The following is a 19,871-nucleotide window of genomic DNA, read 5'->3' as shown; positions in this document are numbered from 1 at the left end:
GGGATCTTTTTTTTTTTTTTTTTTTTTTTTTTTTTTTTTTTTTTTAATTGCAGATGTCTTGGTGCTCTTTATATCAAAGGGATGCAGTTGTTTTCTTTATCTTCAAGTGTATGGAAGACTTGAAAAGTCCTTTGGGCTCTCTGCGTTGCCTTAGCTGCTGTCATGCTGAGAGCTCGCATGAGCACAGTGTTTTATGACTGAAACCACACAGCCCTTTGGGATTGTGCTCCGCAAACTGCTCCAAAGGCAACAGGATGTTCTTGCGTTATTGCAAGCCGAGAGCCCGGCTGGACGGCAGGCTGCGTGTTCACGTGGCCCGGGCACTGGGCTGGGGCTTAGGAGGCTGCTTGGTTGCCAGGTCTGCCACCGGACTGCTGGCTGGCTGCAGGCACCACTCTGAGCTTCGGTTTCTCTCTGTATAAAAGGGGGATGTTTTACACACTGCCATGAAATACTTACAGATCCAGACATGGTGTTTGAACAGCCCGTGTTGCTGTTGCGTGGCAGCTCTCGTCCAGCAGAAAGAGCATGAAACCAAAGCGATGATCCCTGGGCTTGCTGGGTCAGGGCTAGGTTCGTGTTTGTTACGTACATCCCAGAACGCTGATGCTGGCGAGGAGGCTGGAGCATACCTGTGAACCCGAGTGGTGGTTGTACTTCAGGAGCACACTCCCTGTGGTGAGGACAGCTATCTGACAACCCACCTGCCAGTTCAGCAGCAGGAGGCTAGGTGACTTGCCAAAGCCAGCTTGCTAGAATACCTCTTAGTATTTGAGAGTACTTAATAGCAAGAGATTGTCTCTAAGCATTTGGGAATAAGAGCATCATAAGAGCATCTTTTCTTTTTCTTTTTCTTTTCTTTTTTTTTTTTTTTTTTTTTTAACTACAGTATTAATGGCTGCCTGGTAGAAGGAAGCAACAAGCTGTTATTTTTCGTTGCATAACCAAAGGCCATGGAGTGAATCTGTGTAATGCATACTGCAGCCAGCTTGGATCTGTGTTTGAAAGGTAGCAGTGACAGGGTTCTAAGGCCAGTGAGCATTGTCTGAGAACAGAGTCCTGTAGCAAGGAAGCCCTCTGGAATGGTACCCTGGGAAGAGCAATTGACTACTTCAGACATGGCAAAGAACAGAGCAGGACATTTTCTAGGAAAGGCAGCAGAGTGAGCCTACTTCATTACCTCTTACACCCCAGATCTGGTTCATTCGTGTGTACGTGTAGGTGTGTGCTCTTGCACAGGATATAACATTGTGCACATAAGACTCCCACCCATGCTCATGCCTCTTGCGGTATTTTTTATACTTGGTTTGTAAAAAGTTTTGATGCATACATGAGACAGAGCAACCCGCAAAAACCCGCTTTCCATGACTATGACATGAGGATTCTTACTGTCTGTCATGAAATAGTTCTCTGCCTCCGGCCATCAGACACGCTGCAATATTCAGCAACTTTAAATAGATGCTGCAGGCATTTTTGTTCTCTCCCAGATCACGCTGTCTGGAAGTTCAGAATGCGCAACATTCAGCTGCCTGTCTCTGTCAAATGCAATAATAGGTATACCACACCCTGGGGTGCTGGAAGCTCAGACCAGTGGGAAGATCCCGATACTGGATCTCCAAGCAGGGGCTAGACTGTAGATGCTCTCTCCTGTAAAGCTCTAGACATTCGTCCTCACACTATTAAGTACCAGATCAAAGCATTGTCCTTGCAGTGCTAATGAGGGCAGGCAAGTAGTACACCTATCTGAAACCTGTGAGAGCATGGGCTGCAGGTCAGTTTCTTCGTTATTTGCTATAAAACACCTAGGTATTGGGCTGATAATGGGAGATACTGACTTTTAAGCTTCTGGATATGCTGCTGGGACTCCCAGCTAGAGCTTTCTGAGCAGAAAGAGTAAGTTGCAAAAGATGTAATAGCTTAAACAGAAAGAAGTCAGAGCTGAAATGTGAAGGCCAACCTCTTCCAAAGAACCCAGGTCGATTCCTTCCGTTCAACAGGTGATAGTCTCATATGTGTACCGTAAAGTACCATACACTCTCTAACTGTTCTCAAATGATGGGTTATAGTTTTATTTAAAACATTGTCACTAGCTCTGTTTACTGTAAGTCTTTGGACCTCTTTCCAAGAAGTCATTTCCTGCCGCATGGTCTTGAGCTGCTGTTTCTGTTGCTTGTCTGCTCCTCACTTGTTTTCCTCTGCATCCTGCTTTGAGATTCATCTTGAAGGCAGGTGATGCTCAAGATGAGACCGATGCTTTATTTCCTTACACACTGTTCAGCTGGAGATTTAAGATGCAATTGGAATTGCCTTTCTATTTAGGAGTTCCCTTTTCCAAGCCAAACACCGTTGGAGAAGGCCTCAGGTCTTCCTCATGAATGTACCACCTATTACTTTTGCCATGAAGGATAGATTGTCAATACTATGAAGAGAGTGATCTGGAATGGTCCATGGGAAAGAACCACTTCTGCCCATTTCTGGTCTTTGATGTGAAATGAAGCTGATGTGTGATGTGGGGTGCAGACTAAGCTTCCTGATACAAAACCTCCTGAAAAGCTGGAGAACAAAGTGAGACCCTGGGGCTTTGGTTCCCTGGGGGCTGGAGCCGCTCCAGTCCTTCCCCTGGTTCTGCTGTTGTCACCTCCCCCTTTGCTGCCTCTGGTGCTTGTGACACCTCATGCTGGGCCAGTGGACTACACTGGCCAAAGAGGTTCGCTTTGTTATTTTTATTGTTTTTGTAATTTAATGGATTGACAGGGTGCTAAAGTGCCACCTATCTGCAGGTCAGTTTCTGTGAAGATCCATTGAAGGGGACAGAAAAGGTTTTTTTGTTTTGTTTTGTTTAAAATATATGTATTTTAAATTAAATGTATTTAAATATATTTAAATATTAAAAAAAAATACTTCCCCTCCTCTAAGCTTTTACATAGAAAGAGTAGAAATGCATTTTCACAGGCCCACTTACAGCATGAACCAGCCCCTGGTTCTGTATCAGACTGCATTCCAGCAGTTTCCATGAGGTACTGTTGTAACTTCTCTCCAATTCCCAAGCTGCCAGTGTATTTTGATTACAAGCCTTGTGGTGAGTGCTCCTCGGTTTATGGGTTATTATCCTGTTTGCAGACTTGCTCTACTTCCAGCTGTGTGTGTGCTGTATGTTCCACAGCTCCATCATTAAAATGTTTGGTATTGCTCTTTTCCCAGAGTGTTGTTTCTCTGGACGCCTTGCTTATTCTTCATTTACACCACTTCTTGCTGTGATGGCTGCAGACACTTCTGTGTGTGAGGTTATATACCGGTTTTAATGCTTCATACGTGGTTGCATTGAAGCCCCCTTGGTGCCCTGGAGATGGCCTGCTTCAGCTGTGCTGGGGCAGCCACCTTTGTGACCGTAAGAAAACGTGTGTCCTGCAATGAAAAAATGATTGGTTTTTTTTTTGGACACTGTCCCGATCTGGGTTGGTACTGATGTCCAGCTGACATAAACAATGTGTGCAGTGGTGCCTGTGACTTGTCAGCAGTGGGGTGGGACTGGGACTGCACTGGCTGCTGCTGCTTGTGTGCGTGCAGCCTCACGGTGGGGACGAGGTGGGTGACCCACTGGCCCTGGCACTGGGGCGAGGCTGCAGCTTCCCTGCTGAACGCGCCTGTGGCGCCTGGGGGGTCAGGCTGAGCTCCTTGCTGTGACAGCTGAAGGGCTGGCAAACCAGGCGAGTCTCTGTCCTGCTGTAGGGCAGCACCGCGGCCTTGGGAAGTGAGGATCACGATAGCTTTTGTCAGAACCTGACTCCTGGTCAGGCACGCAAGTGGCTGCTCACACAGACACGGGCCTGAGAGAAACCGTCCTGGGGCTTGCAACTGCTGCCTAGCCAAGGGGCTTCCCTGCCCCGCTACAAGCAAGGGATGGGATGGGATGGGATGAGCTGACTGCTGCTGGGGCACAGAAGCCTGGCTTTGAGAACGTCACTTCCTGCAGGGAACAGGTTACTCCAATAAACTTAAAATCAGTTGTTTAGAGGGGAATTAGTGAGTTAGGAATTAGTACCTGCAGCAGACTGCACTTCTCCTGGCACTGAGAAAGCGCTGAGCTGACAGCCTCTTCCCTCCTGCACCTGGGGTGCTCAGTAAAAGATGCTCCCTCACTTTCTGTTTATTGTGACTCATATTGATATTCTCCAAGTGCAGAACAGCCCTGGGCTGAGCCGCAGAAACACTTCGGTTTGCCTTAGAGCAACACCTGCGGCCTGAGGGCCCAGCAGCTCCTGCTAGGCATGGTTCAAAGGGAACATTCACCTACCTGTCTGAGCTGCTACACTACGGACTGTGTTCACTGCTGTGTTCTTGTGTGTATAATAGTAGTGGCATATTGTAATACTGAAATATCTACAAGTTGTAGAATAACTTTACTTTTACCTCAGGAACTTGAAGAACAAATACAGGCTAGCTAGGTAGGTCTGTTTACTCAGGATATGGCTGTCTTATTAAGATGTATACATAAGGGAGATTTACTGAATCTCAGTAATTTCAAATTTAAGGGGCAGTAGCAGCCCTGTTAGGACTCTGCTGTTGTCCTCAGGAGGACTGCCAGGCCCCTGCTCTGGGTTTTTGATACCAGCACTTTCGGGCACGAAGCTATTTAAGGCTTGTGCTGTGAGTCCAAGCATAAGGAGCAGCTAGCAGATGAGCATGTAGTTAGTAAAAACAGCAGCTCACAGCATTATAATGTTTCCACTCTTTTTTTTTCTCCTCCCCAGCCCCCCTCAAAAACAAGGCTACCTGATCCATACTGAGGGGAGGTTTTTGCTGTTTTCAGCCCCCTTCACTAGGAATTCAACTGTGATGGTTAGGAACACAGTGACCCCAGGACCCCTTCCCAGTAACACCAATCAATGAATTGAAAATTAAGTCTTGTTGAACAGTATGTGACAGGTTCCAGTTGCCTCTTGAGTTTTGACTGGAATGGGCTTAGACTGTCTCTGTAAAGGGCTGTCTACCAGCATGGGCAAGAGTGGATGGAGAGGATGGTATAGGACGGAGAATGGAGCGAGTCCTGCAAAGCAGGCAAGGGGAAGAGTGGCAAAAGGTGAAGTACACGCTTCAGAAAGCATCCTGTAAAGGTAGTTATTGAGGTCAGAACTAGACCTTGAAGAAGAGTGAAAGAAGCCAGAGCAGGTAAGTGTTTAAGTGAACCTATTTTGTAGGATAACAGCTAATGCCATTTAGGACTGTTATTGTGCATGGTTTATGTTTTACTGTGCAGTGGATGCAAGCTTTTTGTGTAACAGCCGGAAGGTACTTCGTAGTTGTGGAAAGCAAGCATAAAAAGCCACACAGGTTGTTAACTGTGCTGTGGCTGATAGTACAGTCTATTCTAGAGGCCAAACTTTCTGCACTTCCCTTCCTGGGATAATGCTTTTAAATTCTCTTTAAAAAGGTTTCTATTACTTCACCTGAGATTGAAGATGCTGCTACTCAAACTTGGAGGCTTGAGCTTTGCCATCTAAGGACGTAGCCTTGGCATCCATGCCCTAGTGCAGGACTTAAATTTAGTACATAACTACATTTGTATAAGCTATTCTCTAAATGGGCAACAAGGGGCATACCTCTCCCTCAGCATTCAGAAGTTGTTCCCAGTGCTTCATGACTGGCAGAATCCAGCAAAAGAAGTATTAATGTGATTATATTCTTCATCAAATAAGAAGTATGGGAGGCAAAAATAAAAATACACAGTTCATCCTAGGTAATTTAAACACACTGAAACACTTGCTTCAGAAAGGCTAGCACAGCTGTCTTGCGAACAATCAGTTTAACCACAGGAGAACTGGCCTGCTATTCTGTGAGATGGTGTAACTGAGTTCTCCAGCGTTAGCTGTTGCAAGGTATCAGCGCAGAAGCAGCACAGAAAAAGCCATTGCTTCGCTTTGAGGGAGCAGAACAGAAGAAGTATAGTGAACAGGAGCAGGTAAGAGATTTCACAACTGTACCGTGGTTGTGAAGTCAGCACTGCATATGAGTAGCAGTCCAAAGCCACTGGTTCTGTGTCATCCATGGACAGGCATGCATCCGCAGAGAAGGATACGTACTGTAAGGACGAGACTCCTGCTAGCCCTGCCTACAGGGAAGCCGGTCCTCCTGCAGCCAGGTAATGCACACACCATAGCCAGACGCACCCAGAGGCACAGAGGCTCCTTCCTCACCCGTTCTATATAAACAGGTACCATTTCTGATTTTATTTCATCATAACATACAGGTAATGCTCATGACACAACAAGATGAGAAACTCACATCTCTCTGAACCATTTAAACAGCTTCCATACACCAAAAAACGTTATATTCATATTGAACATGTACACGTTCCCCCACCCCCACCCCCCTCACATCCTCCACTTTGCTCTCCAAACCTCTAGAAACCATTTCCAGCATTGTTCAGGTATAGGACACCATTTCAGAAATGAGACAGGGCACCACCCTGCACAGCATCTGAATTTAAGGCTTCCTCCTACAGGAAGCTGTCCCCTAACGTAAGCCTACAGCTTTGATTCAGTTGGTGACTATAGCTTATTGGAAATCACGAGGAGCCAGATGACCAAATTTCAGTTCCTCAGAAGGAGATTAACCAAATTAAACCCCAACCATACCTACTTGTGTGTATAGAGAGACAGGGGAGAACACACTTGTGAGTGAGCACAAGACCTAGGAAAACTATCTTTCTGCCTGTGGGGATTGATTTGTGTTTACCCCTGTTAACTGGTTTAAATCAAATAAGACACGGGCCCTTACTGAAGTCTGGCTGAGAGGAGCACTGCTAAATGGTTTCCATGTGTGTATACACACGCATAGTTGCAATGTAATCACTTTCACTTGGTATGTAAGCAGAGACAAGTGGCAGTACATTTAATGAGAAGCGAAGACCTGACATGCTTTACAGCGTGGTGTCAACCTGTCCCTTGCCCAGGCTACCCCTTTTTCACAAGCATTTACCCAGCATTTCACACACACGTCACGAACACAGCCTCTGGGTTCAGCTACTCCTGCTGCTGCCTCTCTGTGTGTCGTTTGCACTTTTTAGGATCAAGTTAATCAATGCTGTAGTGCTATTTAAAACAGTCCACTGTAGGAAATTAAGTCACATCCTAGCCACAAGACAAAACAATGACAAAATCTTCTCCACTTTTCAATACAGTAAAACCTGAGATTTGAGTCATAAACTAGCTACACTTATAGTAAAAAACAAAAAACACATAACCCAAGCTGCTGACTTGAATTAGGGCTTCAGTTTGCCGCTGACGATTTTTTTAAAAGCTGTTGGCCAGGTGTAAGTATTTGTTTCATTTGATTTATAATTTTCAGCTGCCTACACTGGACAAAACAATATAATTGCCCACTCTCCCTCCCCCCCCCCGCAAACATATGCATGTGCTGAGGAGCCCTGGGGAGGACTTAAATAATGTGTGCAGCTTCCATCCATGTACAAGAATGATGGCTGAAGCTCTGCGTTGTGCCTCTGGTACCACTCCTTGCCTACCGTAAGCCTCTTACAGCAAAGCACGCGCACGTAGCAGTTGGCGAAATGGCAGCCAACATACCATAAGACTCGCAAGCTGGAAGGGAAGCAGCTGGTTCACTGTCAAAAACAGCACAAGGAGCGCTGTGCCTAATCGCCCATGGAACACTCCTGCTGGCAGCAGGGCAGGCACCTCCTCGTGCTGGCACAGCCTCCAGGCTGGTGGGGATCAGAGATCAGAGCACTGGCCAGCCGCAGCACAGCTAGGGGCATCTGCAGCCAAATCATGCATCAGCACACTGGGAAACCGAGGCCCTAAACTGGGACGGAGGACAAGAGGCAAAATTAAAGTTCTTTTGGATCTGCAAGCGCAGAAGGTGAGCAGGCTTTCCGTTAAAGCTGTCTCTTCTCAACCCCTCTTTCTTTCACACCACATTATGAGATGAGACTCTGGAGTTCCCTTGCTGTTTTCCCTGGACAGCTGAACAGACCTCTCCTTCTTGGATGAGGTCAGCAAACCTTGAGCCTCATGGTTTGGGTGAGGACGTTTGCGAGGGTGTGGAGTGTGGAGGGGTAGAAAAAAAACCAACAAACTTGAATTGCCCTCACTGCACAAGTGATTGGAGCTGTGTATGAGGAGCAGTTCCTTAGCACTACTGCTCAGTTTTGAACAAAAGCCCATCCCACCAAGGCTTACAACTAATTTTTGCTTTAAAATCAAAACAAAACAAAAAATTTCAAGAGCCATCTATTGAATTGGCAATTGGCAAGAGGAATTTGTACCAGCTGCTTCTCTTGCACGTAGCCCTAAAGATTAACCACTCCACTATAGCTTGGAAGCAAAAACATCCCTCTCCCAGAAGCCAGTTAAATATCAGAAAAAAAAAATACTGCTTATTTTATATTTCAAAAGACTGGGGGTAATGGTCATAAGTATGGTTCATTTGTCTTTCTGAAGAATCACTAGTAAGCCATCTGAAACACTTGTGCGTAGACAGCTTTAAAAAAAAATCTAATGTGGCTAGTCATCGCTTGTTCACATTGCTTATGAACTGACTACCTGCATCCGGCAGCCATAAAGCCCTAGTTTATTTTTTATATTTTTGAGGTACTGTTTTTTTCTCTGAAGCAGCTCTCTAACAAATCACCTAAAGCCTATCCATTAGAACAATAGTTACACCACTATTTACATTTGCCTGAACTGTATTTTCAGACCAGCCTTGCTGTAACCAGTCCCTACTTCCTTTGGAATCACTCCCAGTCTCCTTTCTTACAGAAAAAACGTCTCCCTCCAGAGGTTGGCTCAGTGTCAGGGCTAAGGTGCACTGGTGAAGACTTGGGGCATGAGGAAGGGAGGATAAAACTAGCTTTGATGGGTAGAAGCATGTTTCAGTGGAACCAGAGATATGGTTCGATACCATGAGAGTTTCCTTTTGAAAACACTGAAAGGATGTGCAACCCATTGCATGTAATTGCTTCCTCTGTCAGGGAAAAAATCTTTGAAATGTTCTGCCCTTCTCCAGGAAAGGGGAGAAGAAAAACCCAACAGTGCACTTGGTCTCCTCATGCAGACGCTCATTTGTCATTTCCTTGCTGTATTAATCTAGTCACTGCATTCACAGTGAAGCCCCGCATTTCCTCCCTCCCCACCTTCTGTGTGATGTTTGTTCTTTTCAGATTTGTAGGGACCTCTTAAATGCTGGGGGAGCAGCCTGGAGGGGGAAGCAAATCCGATACAGTCACGCCAGTATGCTGCTCCTCAAGACACTTCGATGATTTCCATGCTGCCTGAAAAACTCGACTGACTGCCCACTTTCCCCAGTTCTTCTCTGGATCTGTTGTCTGACATGATGCTTTCCCCAAACTCCATCTGGCAGCTCCTGCGCTTAAACTGCTTCTCAAAAGAGCTTTCCTCATGCCAGCTACGCCTGGAGTCACCTCGGTCACCCTGCTTTGGCCTCCTGCGCACAGCACAGGCTTGGTCGCAGCCTGTGGGCAGCTGACTACAGCTGTAGGCAGAGTACGCAGCGCTGTTCCCATAGATGGCAGAGGCCGAGTAGAAATGTGAGGACTCAGCTGCAAAATACCAGCTGTTGGTGAGGGATGGAGCTGACGTCTGAGGAGCCAAGATGTCCGAGTGCCAGCCTTTGAGGCCCATCCCCGCAGCAGACTTCGCCAAATGCTGCTGGCTGGTGGAAAGGCCAAAGACGAAGTTCGTTCGGTAGTTGTCTTCCACGCTCCCGCTCCGGTGGAGGGGGTACAGGAGTGACCGCTGCGTGGCGGCACTGCTGCCAGCTCTCCCCACATGCTGCCGTTTGCTCTGGCTGTCCAGCTGCCAAGTGTTCTGGGGTTTCTTGGGAGGGTCTGCTTCCTCTTTATCGGGGCTGGCTTCGGGGGTCTGCTCTGAGACCTCCTGTACCGGGGAGAACTGACACAGCTTGCTGCTGCCCTCTAACGCAGTCGCATGTTTGTAATAGTCCAGGGTGTCTTCGGAAGAGGCAAAGCCCTGAACAGATGCAGCCACACAGCTGCTGCTGGCTGAGTAGGACACAGATTTGATGTCCAAAGAAAAGGACCGCTTCAGCCGGTTACTGTCTTCCACCTTATCTAGGGAGACGTGCAGTCCATTTATGCCCTGTACCAGCGGGCCATCTTCCAGGGAAGGCAAGTGTGCACATGACGTGCTCCCGGAGTCCATGGGCTTCTGTTCCACAATCTCGGAGGTAGCGGTAATGCAGAGCTGATTAGTGGAGAGGTTGCTGTGCCCTCCTTCCGGGACCAGTACATGCTCGCTGCTCTTCTCCAGATGTAGAAGTGTCAGCTTACTGATATGTCCAGGCTGACCACTCTGGTTCTTGATCTTTTTCTCGAAGTCCAAAAGTTGGCCCAGGAAGTTGAAGTTGGGAGAAATGGTTGGCCTCTTTTCTTTCACAAATCTGCAGAGAGGGGGGAAAAGAAAAGAATTATTTTAAGAACTTGCTGCTCAGACCTGAAATAACATTCACATCATTCTAGGGTTAACAGCCTAATCTTAATTAGTCAGGATGCTTGGATAGAGGTTCTGGCAAGCACAGGTAATATGGAAGGAAGAAAGGGCAGCTTTTAAGCAAGATAATGCTGGATTCTTGCATAGTTTACTTAAAGGCAGCTAAGAACGGGAAAAAAGAAAGCATTCTTTTTTACTTCTTTGTGATGGCTACAGCAAGGTTTGAGGATTTTTTTTTTCCACATTGCCGTGGCTACCCTGGTGTGACTGAATTGAAGAGCTCCTCAAGTTTTCTGAATAGCGTCAAAGCAGAAAGTAGACCACCTTTCCCACTCTTCAAGGGCAAAAATCCCATATTCTTTTCACCATTCTTTCATGCTGTTGCTACAGTCAGTGCTTCCTATCCTGTTTTACCTTTGTCAGGTAGATTGCTCTGATATATGCTGACCTTGCACAGCAAATGCCAGTCATTTCTACCCTGTACTGCTATTGACCGCTGATATGAGCATCAAAAAGAAACATAAAAAGGAGCAAACGCAGCATTAAAACAAAAACATCTTTACAACTCTGCATGTGTCCAACAGTAAAAAGGCACCAGTATAACCAAATCAGTACAGAAGGTAATGTACTCTCCAGCCCTGTAGGAAGCAGCCTGATGCTCATACATGGGCCAGTCACGAACTTACTTTTCAGCTGCATACAGACAAGACACAATACATACTTAAAAATGTTTCCCTGAATCAGGACTTCAAATGAAAGAAACATTTTAATGTTACAAGTCATGTCATGTACTTCAAAGTTAAATACAGAAGCAGACTTTTTGCCGGTCCGATTTGTAATATAGCTAAAGTACATCTCTTTCTATCTGTAAAAGAGAAGCTGCCCAAATCCTGCCCCTCCTCTGTGTTGTGTTTTGTTTGTTTGTTTGTTTGTTTGTTTTTCTTTTTCTTTTTTCAGCCATTCCTGGAACTATGAAGGTACCAGATGACAAGGGAATTAACAGGGGAAGAGACCTTGAAGAGCTAAACCTAGTACAAACACACAAATAATGAATGACTGAGACCTACTACAAACACACATATAATGTATCACTGAGAAAATTAGATGTTATTAAAGGCAGAAAATCTCTCTGGGAATGTGTACAAAAGGTGAGTGTGCAGTTATTAAAAATGGAATGATAAAAATTCTAAAGTGTACTCATGCATATATGTATACGCTAGCATAAATGCAAGCAAGCACAGACAAAAGAAAAGGAATTTTTGGACATTGCCAAACAACTTCAACAACACCTAGCTTTTTAAACACAGCAAGCACTATTCTTTTCTGCTAACTATCTGAACAGCTGATGTTATGACCTGCAAGATCAGATTGCACAAAACGATGGTGGAAACTTCCACTATGAAGTGCAACCGTGTTCCTTCAGCTTTTTCTTCCTCTCACCCCAAACTATGGGAGGCTCTTAACTTTAAAACTAGGTTAACTATGAAAAAGGATCCAGAAAGTCTCCTAGACCCCTGCAAAGTTGTAAGGCTTTGCAAACTTTTTCATTTCAAAATGCACTATCTTTCAAATTGAAAAACGTGCATAACATTTGATTTTGATACTTGTTTCCCTTGTATAGCCCACTGTACAAATAAAACAGATTAAAAAGGCATATTTCCTCAGATCTTTCACTTCAAGTAAAAAATAAAATGGTGACATTAAATGTTAAGTGTCAGACAAACATTTTATCTAATGTCTTTCATTTATCCAGAAAAAAAAATATTTTTCTTTTAAGCTTTGCCAGCAAAAGATCCCAAACCAATAAGTGAACTGTGCTGCAGATTGTTCTCACTAAATCAGATCATAGTAAAATAAATTCAAATTTTCCAGTAGTTATTCAGCATCTCCAGTACAAAGAGAAAAAAGGCCAAGGATGATTCATCTCTCGCACATCTCTCGCAATTCACACTTCTGGTTAAGAAGCAAATTAGAATTGAATGCACAGATGTCATGGAAAAATGCGAAGAAGCACTCCTTACTCAGTGAGAGGTTCACTTACATGTGTGCCTTTTAGAAGTATTTGGTACTCTACAGCTCTAACCTCCAGAGCACTATAGCCTGAGATCAGCTAGACTGTCTGGCAAACCAAGCTCAGATCTTGCAGCCTATCCATCCATACCCAGCATTTCATCCATAGCATCACTACCTCTGTAATTGTGAGTTGTCACCTGTGCTTCTTAACCAACCATTCTTAACCATGTGCTTCTTAACCATTTCATCACACATGTGGAAATTACTGCACAAAATCAAGCACTGGTAGAAATCTTCTACAGGCTTGAATGCCATGGAAGACATCTGCATTCAGGCATATCTTGAATTAACTTTTTTCACCTCATACATACTTATATGCATTTATTAGCTTTAAAGAAAATGCCCCATGAAAACCATCCCACACAGGAGAATATCAGCTGTTCTTTCTGTCATCACAGTTTTAGAAATGGTCGTAGCAAACACAGTAGTGATTTGGCAGGTACTCCTCTCAACCTGCTCCAGCCCAAATGTTCAAAATGCCTCTGCAAGACACGTCTGATAGAGGTGCGTCAGCCCTGCCAATTAGCCTATAAGGTCTGTCAAGAAGAAAGCCAATGTCTTCTGTGCAACACAGGAACAAAAAGCAGTTTGCCAAATGAAATAGAGAAGTCATGGTAAACGGCAACGAAGTCACCTGGAATGTAATACAGTGTTCACAATCTAAGTACAGCAACGTTGTGATTTGAAAGGTTAAAAAGGTAGGGGTATTTATTCCCCACAAGAATTCTCTAATACCACAAAGAGCTGATACTTCAAAATACTTTCTCCAAGAGTTTTTGTTTGAGCTCATTAGCAACAAAGTCATTTTCTTAATTCCTATACATTTCACCTGGAGGCACTTCCTTGAGAGCATTACCAAACTGAAGTCAACAGATGCAGTCTAGCATTTGCCACAAGCAGGATGATAAATATCCTCAGTTCTGTTTCTTTAGCCCTATCCATTTCACTTTCTTTTACAAGATGCTGTTGTGTGGGATGTGTGTGCATACAGGTATACACACTCACAGTTAATAAGCAGTTTAAATTTAGAGCAAAGACCAACATGAGCATTTTGCAGGTAGGGAATTAACATTAGGTGCACAATGCCTGCACACAACCCTTGATTTCTTTAGGGAGGAAACCTGTGTTTGAAGCAAGAGTGCCCAGAGGCCAATGAACTACAGGATAAATAACGTCTGCTTCTACCTTGGCCATGTAACCTTTTATCAGTTTAAAAACAAGCTGACAGGCACAAGAATTAGCATGAAAAGAAATTTTCTCCTTACCTGTAAGCTTCATCTAAGGACATATCCATTCTCTTCATGATGTATGCAATAGCGATTGTCGCAGAGCGAGATATTCCAGCTAAACAGTGGACTAACACGCAACCATTTGATGCTTTTGCTTTTTCTGCATACCAAAGAAATCAGCAGCATTATACCACACTTAAAAGTTTGCAAGGAAAACAATGCTATTTGAAATTGTTCAGAACTTCCAAATCGGCTGCTAATTACAGATCTCATGGAAGCTTTAAATAAAAAGCACTTATTTTCTCCATCACTGCACTGGGTTTAGAAAAAGCATGTGACTACACACAGAAAACACTGCAGTTACAGCATACTTCACTTATATTAATGTAACCCTATCTAGGTTTCTGGGAAAGGTGATTGTTTCTAATTTTATATGCAAGTAAAAAGCAAGTATTCATGATGGAACAATTTGGCCAGTTCATCTGTTAGCTCGCTGCTTAAAGCTAAAGACAGGATCTGTATGTCTAATTTTATAATTCATTCTCTGCAAGAATGTATCAGGTGTCTACCAGGATGACAGAAAGCAGAGTTGTGCTCTTAAAAAGTATTTTTTTTTTTCCTGTAAGTGCTGGAACACACAGAGGCAGAATCTCCTGGTATTATTTTGCTTCTGTACTTATAAAGCGATGGTGATCATATACGCAGATCCTTAGGGTATTTTCATACCACCCAGAAAGCACTCAGGTATCCTCCAGCCAAGATAGGAGTCAGACACAGAGTTACCCAACAACTGTTTTAGAGAGCCAGTATGAAGTTTCTTCTCACCTATAAAATCAACTGATTTATCCAACCAAGGCAAAATCTTCTCACAGAAGCTGTCATTCACTGGCACTCTCAGAAAATGGGATTCCGGAATGAAATCGGGCTTTGGACAGGTATTACTGGCATTTAGTACATAGCCAATATCGTTCTGCTGCATCAGCTCCTATGAAAGAGAGAATGATTAAAACTAGAGAAGTCAAACAACACCTTTGGGCCATTTCAAAGAGACCACAAACTCAAAACACATAATAAAGCGAAAAAGTAAACTACTGGGGGCATTGTTTGTTGAAAAAGTTGACTTCTAGGCTTTTGATTCTTCAAGCAATTTTTAACAAGACATCCACTGCGACCAAATAATATGCAGGCTGCAAAGTCCAAGTGAACAAAGGCAACACAGAGCAGAAATAATGGTGGAATACTCTCTGTTACTATGAAGCATCGCTTCCAAGAGAATGCATTTTTTTTTTTGCTTCTTTGGTTTAAATTTTCACCATACAAGGTGACATAACCAAGTAGTTATGTCACATGTAGTTCGCTGACTTGAATGCATGTTTTCTGGATCACATATCAGAGCAGTTTAAATAATGTGTGGTAGTTACTACACGGGTACACTGTGTGTACTTTGCAGTGTGTACGTAGAAGGGATGAACACGTACAAGTACGTATATGCAGGCATAAATTAAATTTTCAGTGAGAACAAAGGACTGAAGGGGAGGAAGGGAATCTCATGGCCATTTGCAGAAGAAAGTGTATCAAATCCATCCTCACTTAACTACATGCTTTATGTAGCAGTTATAAACTGTGAATTTACATAAATCTCTGCTAGTGAGACAAATTTGCTCTGGACAACTCCACTAAACTTACACCCCAAATCCCTTACGCTGGCATATCCAGAGGTGTATGAAGACGTGGGTACCTTAAACTAATGAATATACTCTATACCATAAACATAAACATCTAAGGTGAACAAGAGTTGAGCAATTGCTCGCAGAGCAAATTATCACAAATAAATATAATTTATCACAAATAAATTCAAATATAAATATATAAACAATATAAGTATAAATAATTGTGATAAATATAATTTATGACAAATAAATATGATTTGCATCAGTGGTCAAAAAAGGGCTGAATGTGTCAAGGTAACTTCTCACCTTTAATTCTTCCAACACTGCTAGTTTTCTAGGTCATACTCCCAGTACAGCTCAGCTCCTCAGCACCGTCACCAATGTCCCCCTTTTCTATTCCTTAACATCTCCCCAACTCAAACAGCATGCTTCCCTCCAGCCCTGCATGCCTTTTGTAGACAACACAGTCTCACCTCCCTTTCCTATATTTAAACTCTCATACACTGAAAGGTTAAAAGCAGAGCTGCAAGGAAATTTTGGAATTGTTGGAATTAGTCAGAGAGGGATTGGGGTTCTTGGCACAGGAGTTACCATGGTATTTTACATGTGCTAAGGAAAGCCCCAGAATCTGTGACTGTGCTGAGCCATGTAGCCTTACAACTCTAGGATCCCAAGCTGTTCAGCATCAACTTCTGTAAAATAAGCATCTAGTTTAGGCCACTAAGTTGAAATACTAACCCTGTACACCTATAGTCACCACTTACCGCCCGAAAGGTAAACAACAAACAACTGAAATAGCAGGTACATGCACAGTCTCGAGCCACAGTATGCATAGAAGTCACCCAACCTTATACACAAGAGGGAGGCAATGAAGGTATCACTAAGAAATGGACTTTCATGATGCACGTTTGTTGAGGATGCAGCTAAGTAGTGCTGGAAAGCTGGTGAATTTAGAAATAAAAGCCTTCTCTTTTTTATTTTTATTATTATTTTGTCTAAAGCATAAGTGCTGGTGGACTGCATGGTCCAATGATCACAATTCCACAGTTATGTAAGATTTTCAGTGTGGAATTGATTATCCAAATGGGAATTAGAATGTTGCAGATGCGAAGTCTGAAATCACCGAGCCAAAAAAAAAAGCAAAAATGTGTTAGTACTTGTCTTTGAGACCAAGGCTAAAGAAAGAAGTCATGCTTCCTTCTGTTCTAAAGTATCAATCATTCCCTGCGCAACACACTATAATATAATAACCATAACAGTGCCTTCATTGTAAGACATCCAAAAGGAAGAAGTGAATTATGATGGGAGGAAGATCCAGAAATCCTAATACTAACAACTTTGTGAAAAGAAGGTAAATGCTCTTTTGTCAGCTTATTTACATTCTATGACTTGTTTAATCTTAAAATTAATGGCACCCTAAAATGTTATTTTGTTCCAGGAAATAAAATCCAGGTCTGGAATTAAAAAACAGAATAGTTAGGTAAGGAGCAAAGCAGAAACTTTTACAACTCTAATGCTGGTACAAAATGTGAGACGTAAGCAGGAGACTCATTCAGGCCCACAGCCAAACAGATTTTTTACGTTTTCCTAAATTTCTCAGAGGACACTGTCACTCATGTATAAGTTAGACTTTAGTGTGTCTGTCTTTCACAAATCTGAAAATCAACAGATTTTCTGTCAAAATACATACCCTCTTGCACTGCCATTTGATACTGATAGCCACCAATATATCACATGAAGACCCAACAAGTCAAATGGACTTTTTTGTTAACCAGAGTAAAAGAAATCTGGTAATGGTGAAAAAGTACACTTTTTGCAAATACATGCATTTAGGTAAAGCAGCACCACTGATCCCCAACTTATTTAAAGAACACATTGAAGAGTGAGATCAGAAATTTCATGAGGTTCTTAGCATGTCAACTGCAGGAAATCTATAAACATTTTCAGAGTTAAGCATTAAAAAAGAAACCCATAAAGCAAAATCTCCTAATACTTTTCTGAAGCAATCATTAGTTTTGCTCAAGGACACAAACCAAACATTTGTGTTTGCTTATCTTCCATACATCAATCATTATCAGCAGAGGCATTAGTGGCAAATAGCATCAGTGTCCCTAAAAGGTCATGCTGCAGGACAATCTATGTTCAAGACAGATGTTTCTTCCCCCCTGCACTCAGAGATAAGCTTCTAAAGATTCTGAAAAGATTACCTCATCTTGATAAGCTATGCTGAAAATTCACATCTCTAAAGCGTTACGTTTAACTGCATTGCAAATGAAGACTTCTTTTTGCAGGTATTTTTGAGACATTTAGATTTCAGAGAAATGAGTATGTCTGTGAAATAGGAGGAATAACGGGACCTCACGGATAGCATTCAAAAGTAAGGTCAATGTATACAACTATATTTTGCAGTGTTGGGAATCTTACTGGAATATTTTAGAAAGTTATTTTAAAAAATCTGAACTTGAATTAAACAATTTTCACAGAAAGTTCACTTCGTATCTTCAGTAACTGACAGAGCAGCAAGGCCATTAAACTAGAACATGCAAACTTAACCACTTACCGTCTTCTTGACTGTCATAACAGAGACAGAACTCTGCTTCTGATCACTGTTTTTTGTTTTTCACCTTTCCCTTTTCAATATTCTTCACTTCTCAGCTTTCATACCAGCTATTGGTAGTTCTGAGCACTCCATGTTATTGGGAGACATCCTCCTTGCTTTCCCTAAAACCCTTGCATAAGATCTAGGCTTTCCAAGAAGCAAAGAGTGTGGAAGAAAGAGCAGCAGCAAACACAAGCCACCTGGAGCACCTCACTGCCCTTAGCATTTCTAAAATCCTCATTTCTAACAATCACTAACTTTGGGTTGAATCAAGAAACTATAAAGGATCAGGAAACTGGGAGCTGCCAATTGCAGTGAAAGCATCAAATTTGTTCTCAGAGGCAGAAATCTTCATTTGTTCCCACAGCTTCTTTAAGTTAATAAGGGTACCACTACTTAAGATGAGAGCCATTTAAGATTTTCCACACGCAGACACCAAAACTAAAGACATAAATTATGAAGACACTACGGTCTACTTCAGTGCAGTGAACAAGTAACATGCTCAGAATAAAGAATTGCCTGTGACTTGTTTTAAATAAGAAGAAAAACGTGCGAGCAATGAGCAGATCTGAACTCATAAAATGCATATTTTTCCTTAAAATGGTTAAGAAATGCATCAGGTCAAGAAGTGCAAATTTGAACAATTCCTGGGAGCCCCACATTAATTCTAAAGTTTCTGAAGCTGCAGAGCTTCGTGCTATGTGATGGACATGTGCTGAAATACTGTCAAGGTTGTAAATGAAATGGCATGAGACACCCTACCAGGTCTAAACTCTCCTACAGAACACTCTGCCACACTCAGGGCTTACCAGTAGCAGTTGTAGTAGTTGTAGTAGTTTCAGACTCCTCCAGCCCTATAGTGAAATTACTGACTACTGCTACCACTTGGTTTCCCTTCCTGGTGAGGCACGCATCCTGTGTCTGTGTGTAACACCTATTTATAGGCACTGATTTACTGCAAGTAACATGAACAGCCTCTTTCACCCCTCAGACTATTCACTAAAGAGCTACAGCATGGGATTTCTATTCACATCCCCAAATGTCCCTGGCCCTAAAGGAGAATAAGAGACCCCACCACTCCCAGTGGGGCTTAGGATAGCACTTATCATTAACATATTGAAACAAACAGCATAAAAGCATCTAATACTCTACCACTTAAAGCAGATTTTTCTTTTTTTTAATTCACTTGGTATTTTAATCTACCTGTTGCCTTTTGTGTGGGGACCACAAATTACTTTTGTGGTATGAAAAATAAGAAATTGCCTTGACATCCATCATATGTGAATAGGTTCTGAATTGTTGACTCACTACATAGCAACAAAGATGTTGAAGATTTTAAAGACCAAGGTAAATCCAATGAGTATATGAATATGATCTAATTATAGGACTATTAGGATAGTTCCAGTCTTAGGCTTTATACATGTATAAAAAAAACATGTATGTAAGTGTTTAGAGAAAATACTGACAGACAATCTTTATTTCATCCCACTAGAACTATTAACATAATTGTATGAATATGCAACACACACCAAAACAAACCAGTTGGTGCTATACACAGTAAACTACCTGACCTACTGTAATGGCTGATTTAATAGCATGCTGTTGGTTGGTAGGTTACTGAGGAAGGTATCGTATTATCTTCTCCAGGAGGAAGGAGAGAGATCAATTATCCTATTACATGACACGTGGATTCTTTATGTGGACTGTATATCATTAGTTCTTGCCTAGCAGGCTGTGCATAAAGCTGTCTAAGGCTATCATTTAGATCTACTTTAGATGGTTTTATAGCTGTAATAATGAGGTATAATAGAAG

General features: G+C 42.7%; 1 protein-coding gene across 2 annotated transcripts in view; it reads right to left on the bottom strand.

The window, feature by feature from the left end:
* Nucleotides 1-6,197: 6,197 nt before the first annotated feature.
* DUSP16 (dual specificity phosphatase 16) overlaps nt 6,198-19,871 on the bottom strand; it is a 67,342-nt gene continuing 53,668 nt past the window's right edge. For both annotated transcript variants that reach the window (XM_032184349.1, XM_032184358.1), the window contains 3 exons: nt 14,615-14,774; nt 13,826-13,949; nt 6,198-10,437 (listed from right to left, as the gene is read on the bottom strand). In XM_032184349.1, coding sequence (XP_032040240.1) covers nt 9,261-10,437; nt 13,826-13,949; nt 14,615-14,774 — 1,461 coding nt within the window. In that variant the 3' untranslated portion in view covers nt 6,198-9,260. The remainder of the gene's footprint in view (nt 10,438-13,825; nt 13,950-14,614; nt 14,775-19,871) is intronic.

Source organism: Aythya fuligula, chromosome 1, assembly GCF_009819795.1.
Source record: "Aythya fuligula isolate bAytFul2 chromosome 1, bAytFul2.pri, whole genome shotgun sequence".
NCBI classification, from domain to species: domain Eukaryota; kingdom Metazoa; phylum Chordata; class Aves; order Anseriformes; family Anatidae; genus Aythya; species Aythya fuligula.
Note: the sequence above shows the minus strand (reverse complement) of the source record. Positions and strands in the feature narration are given on the sequence as shown.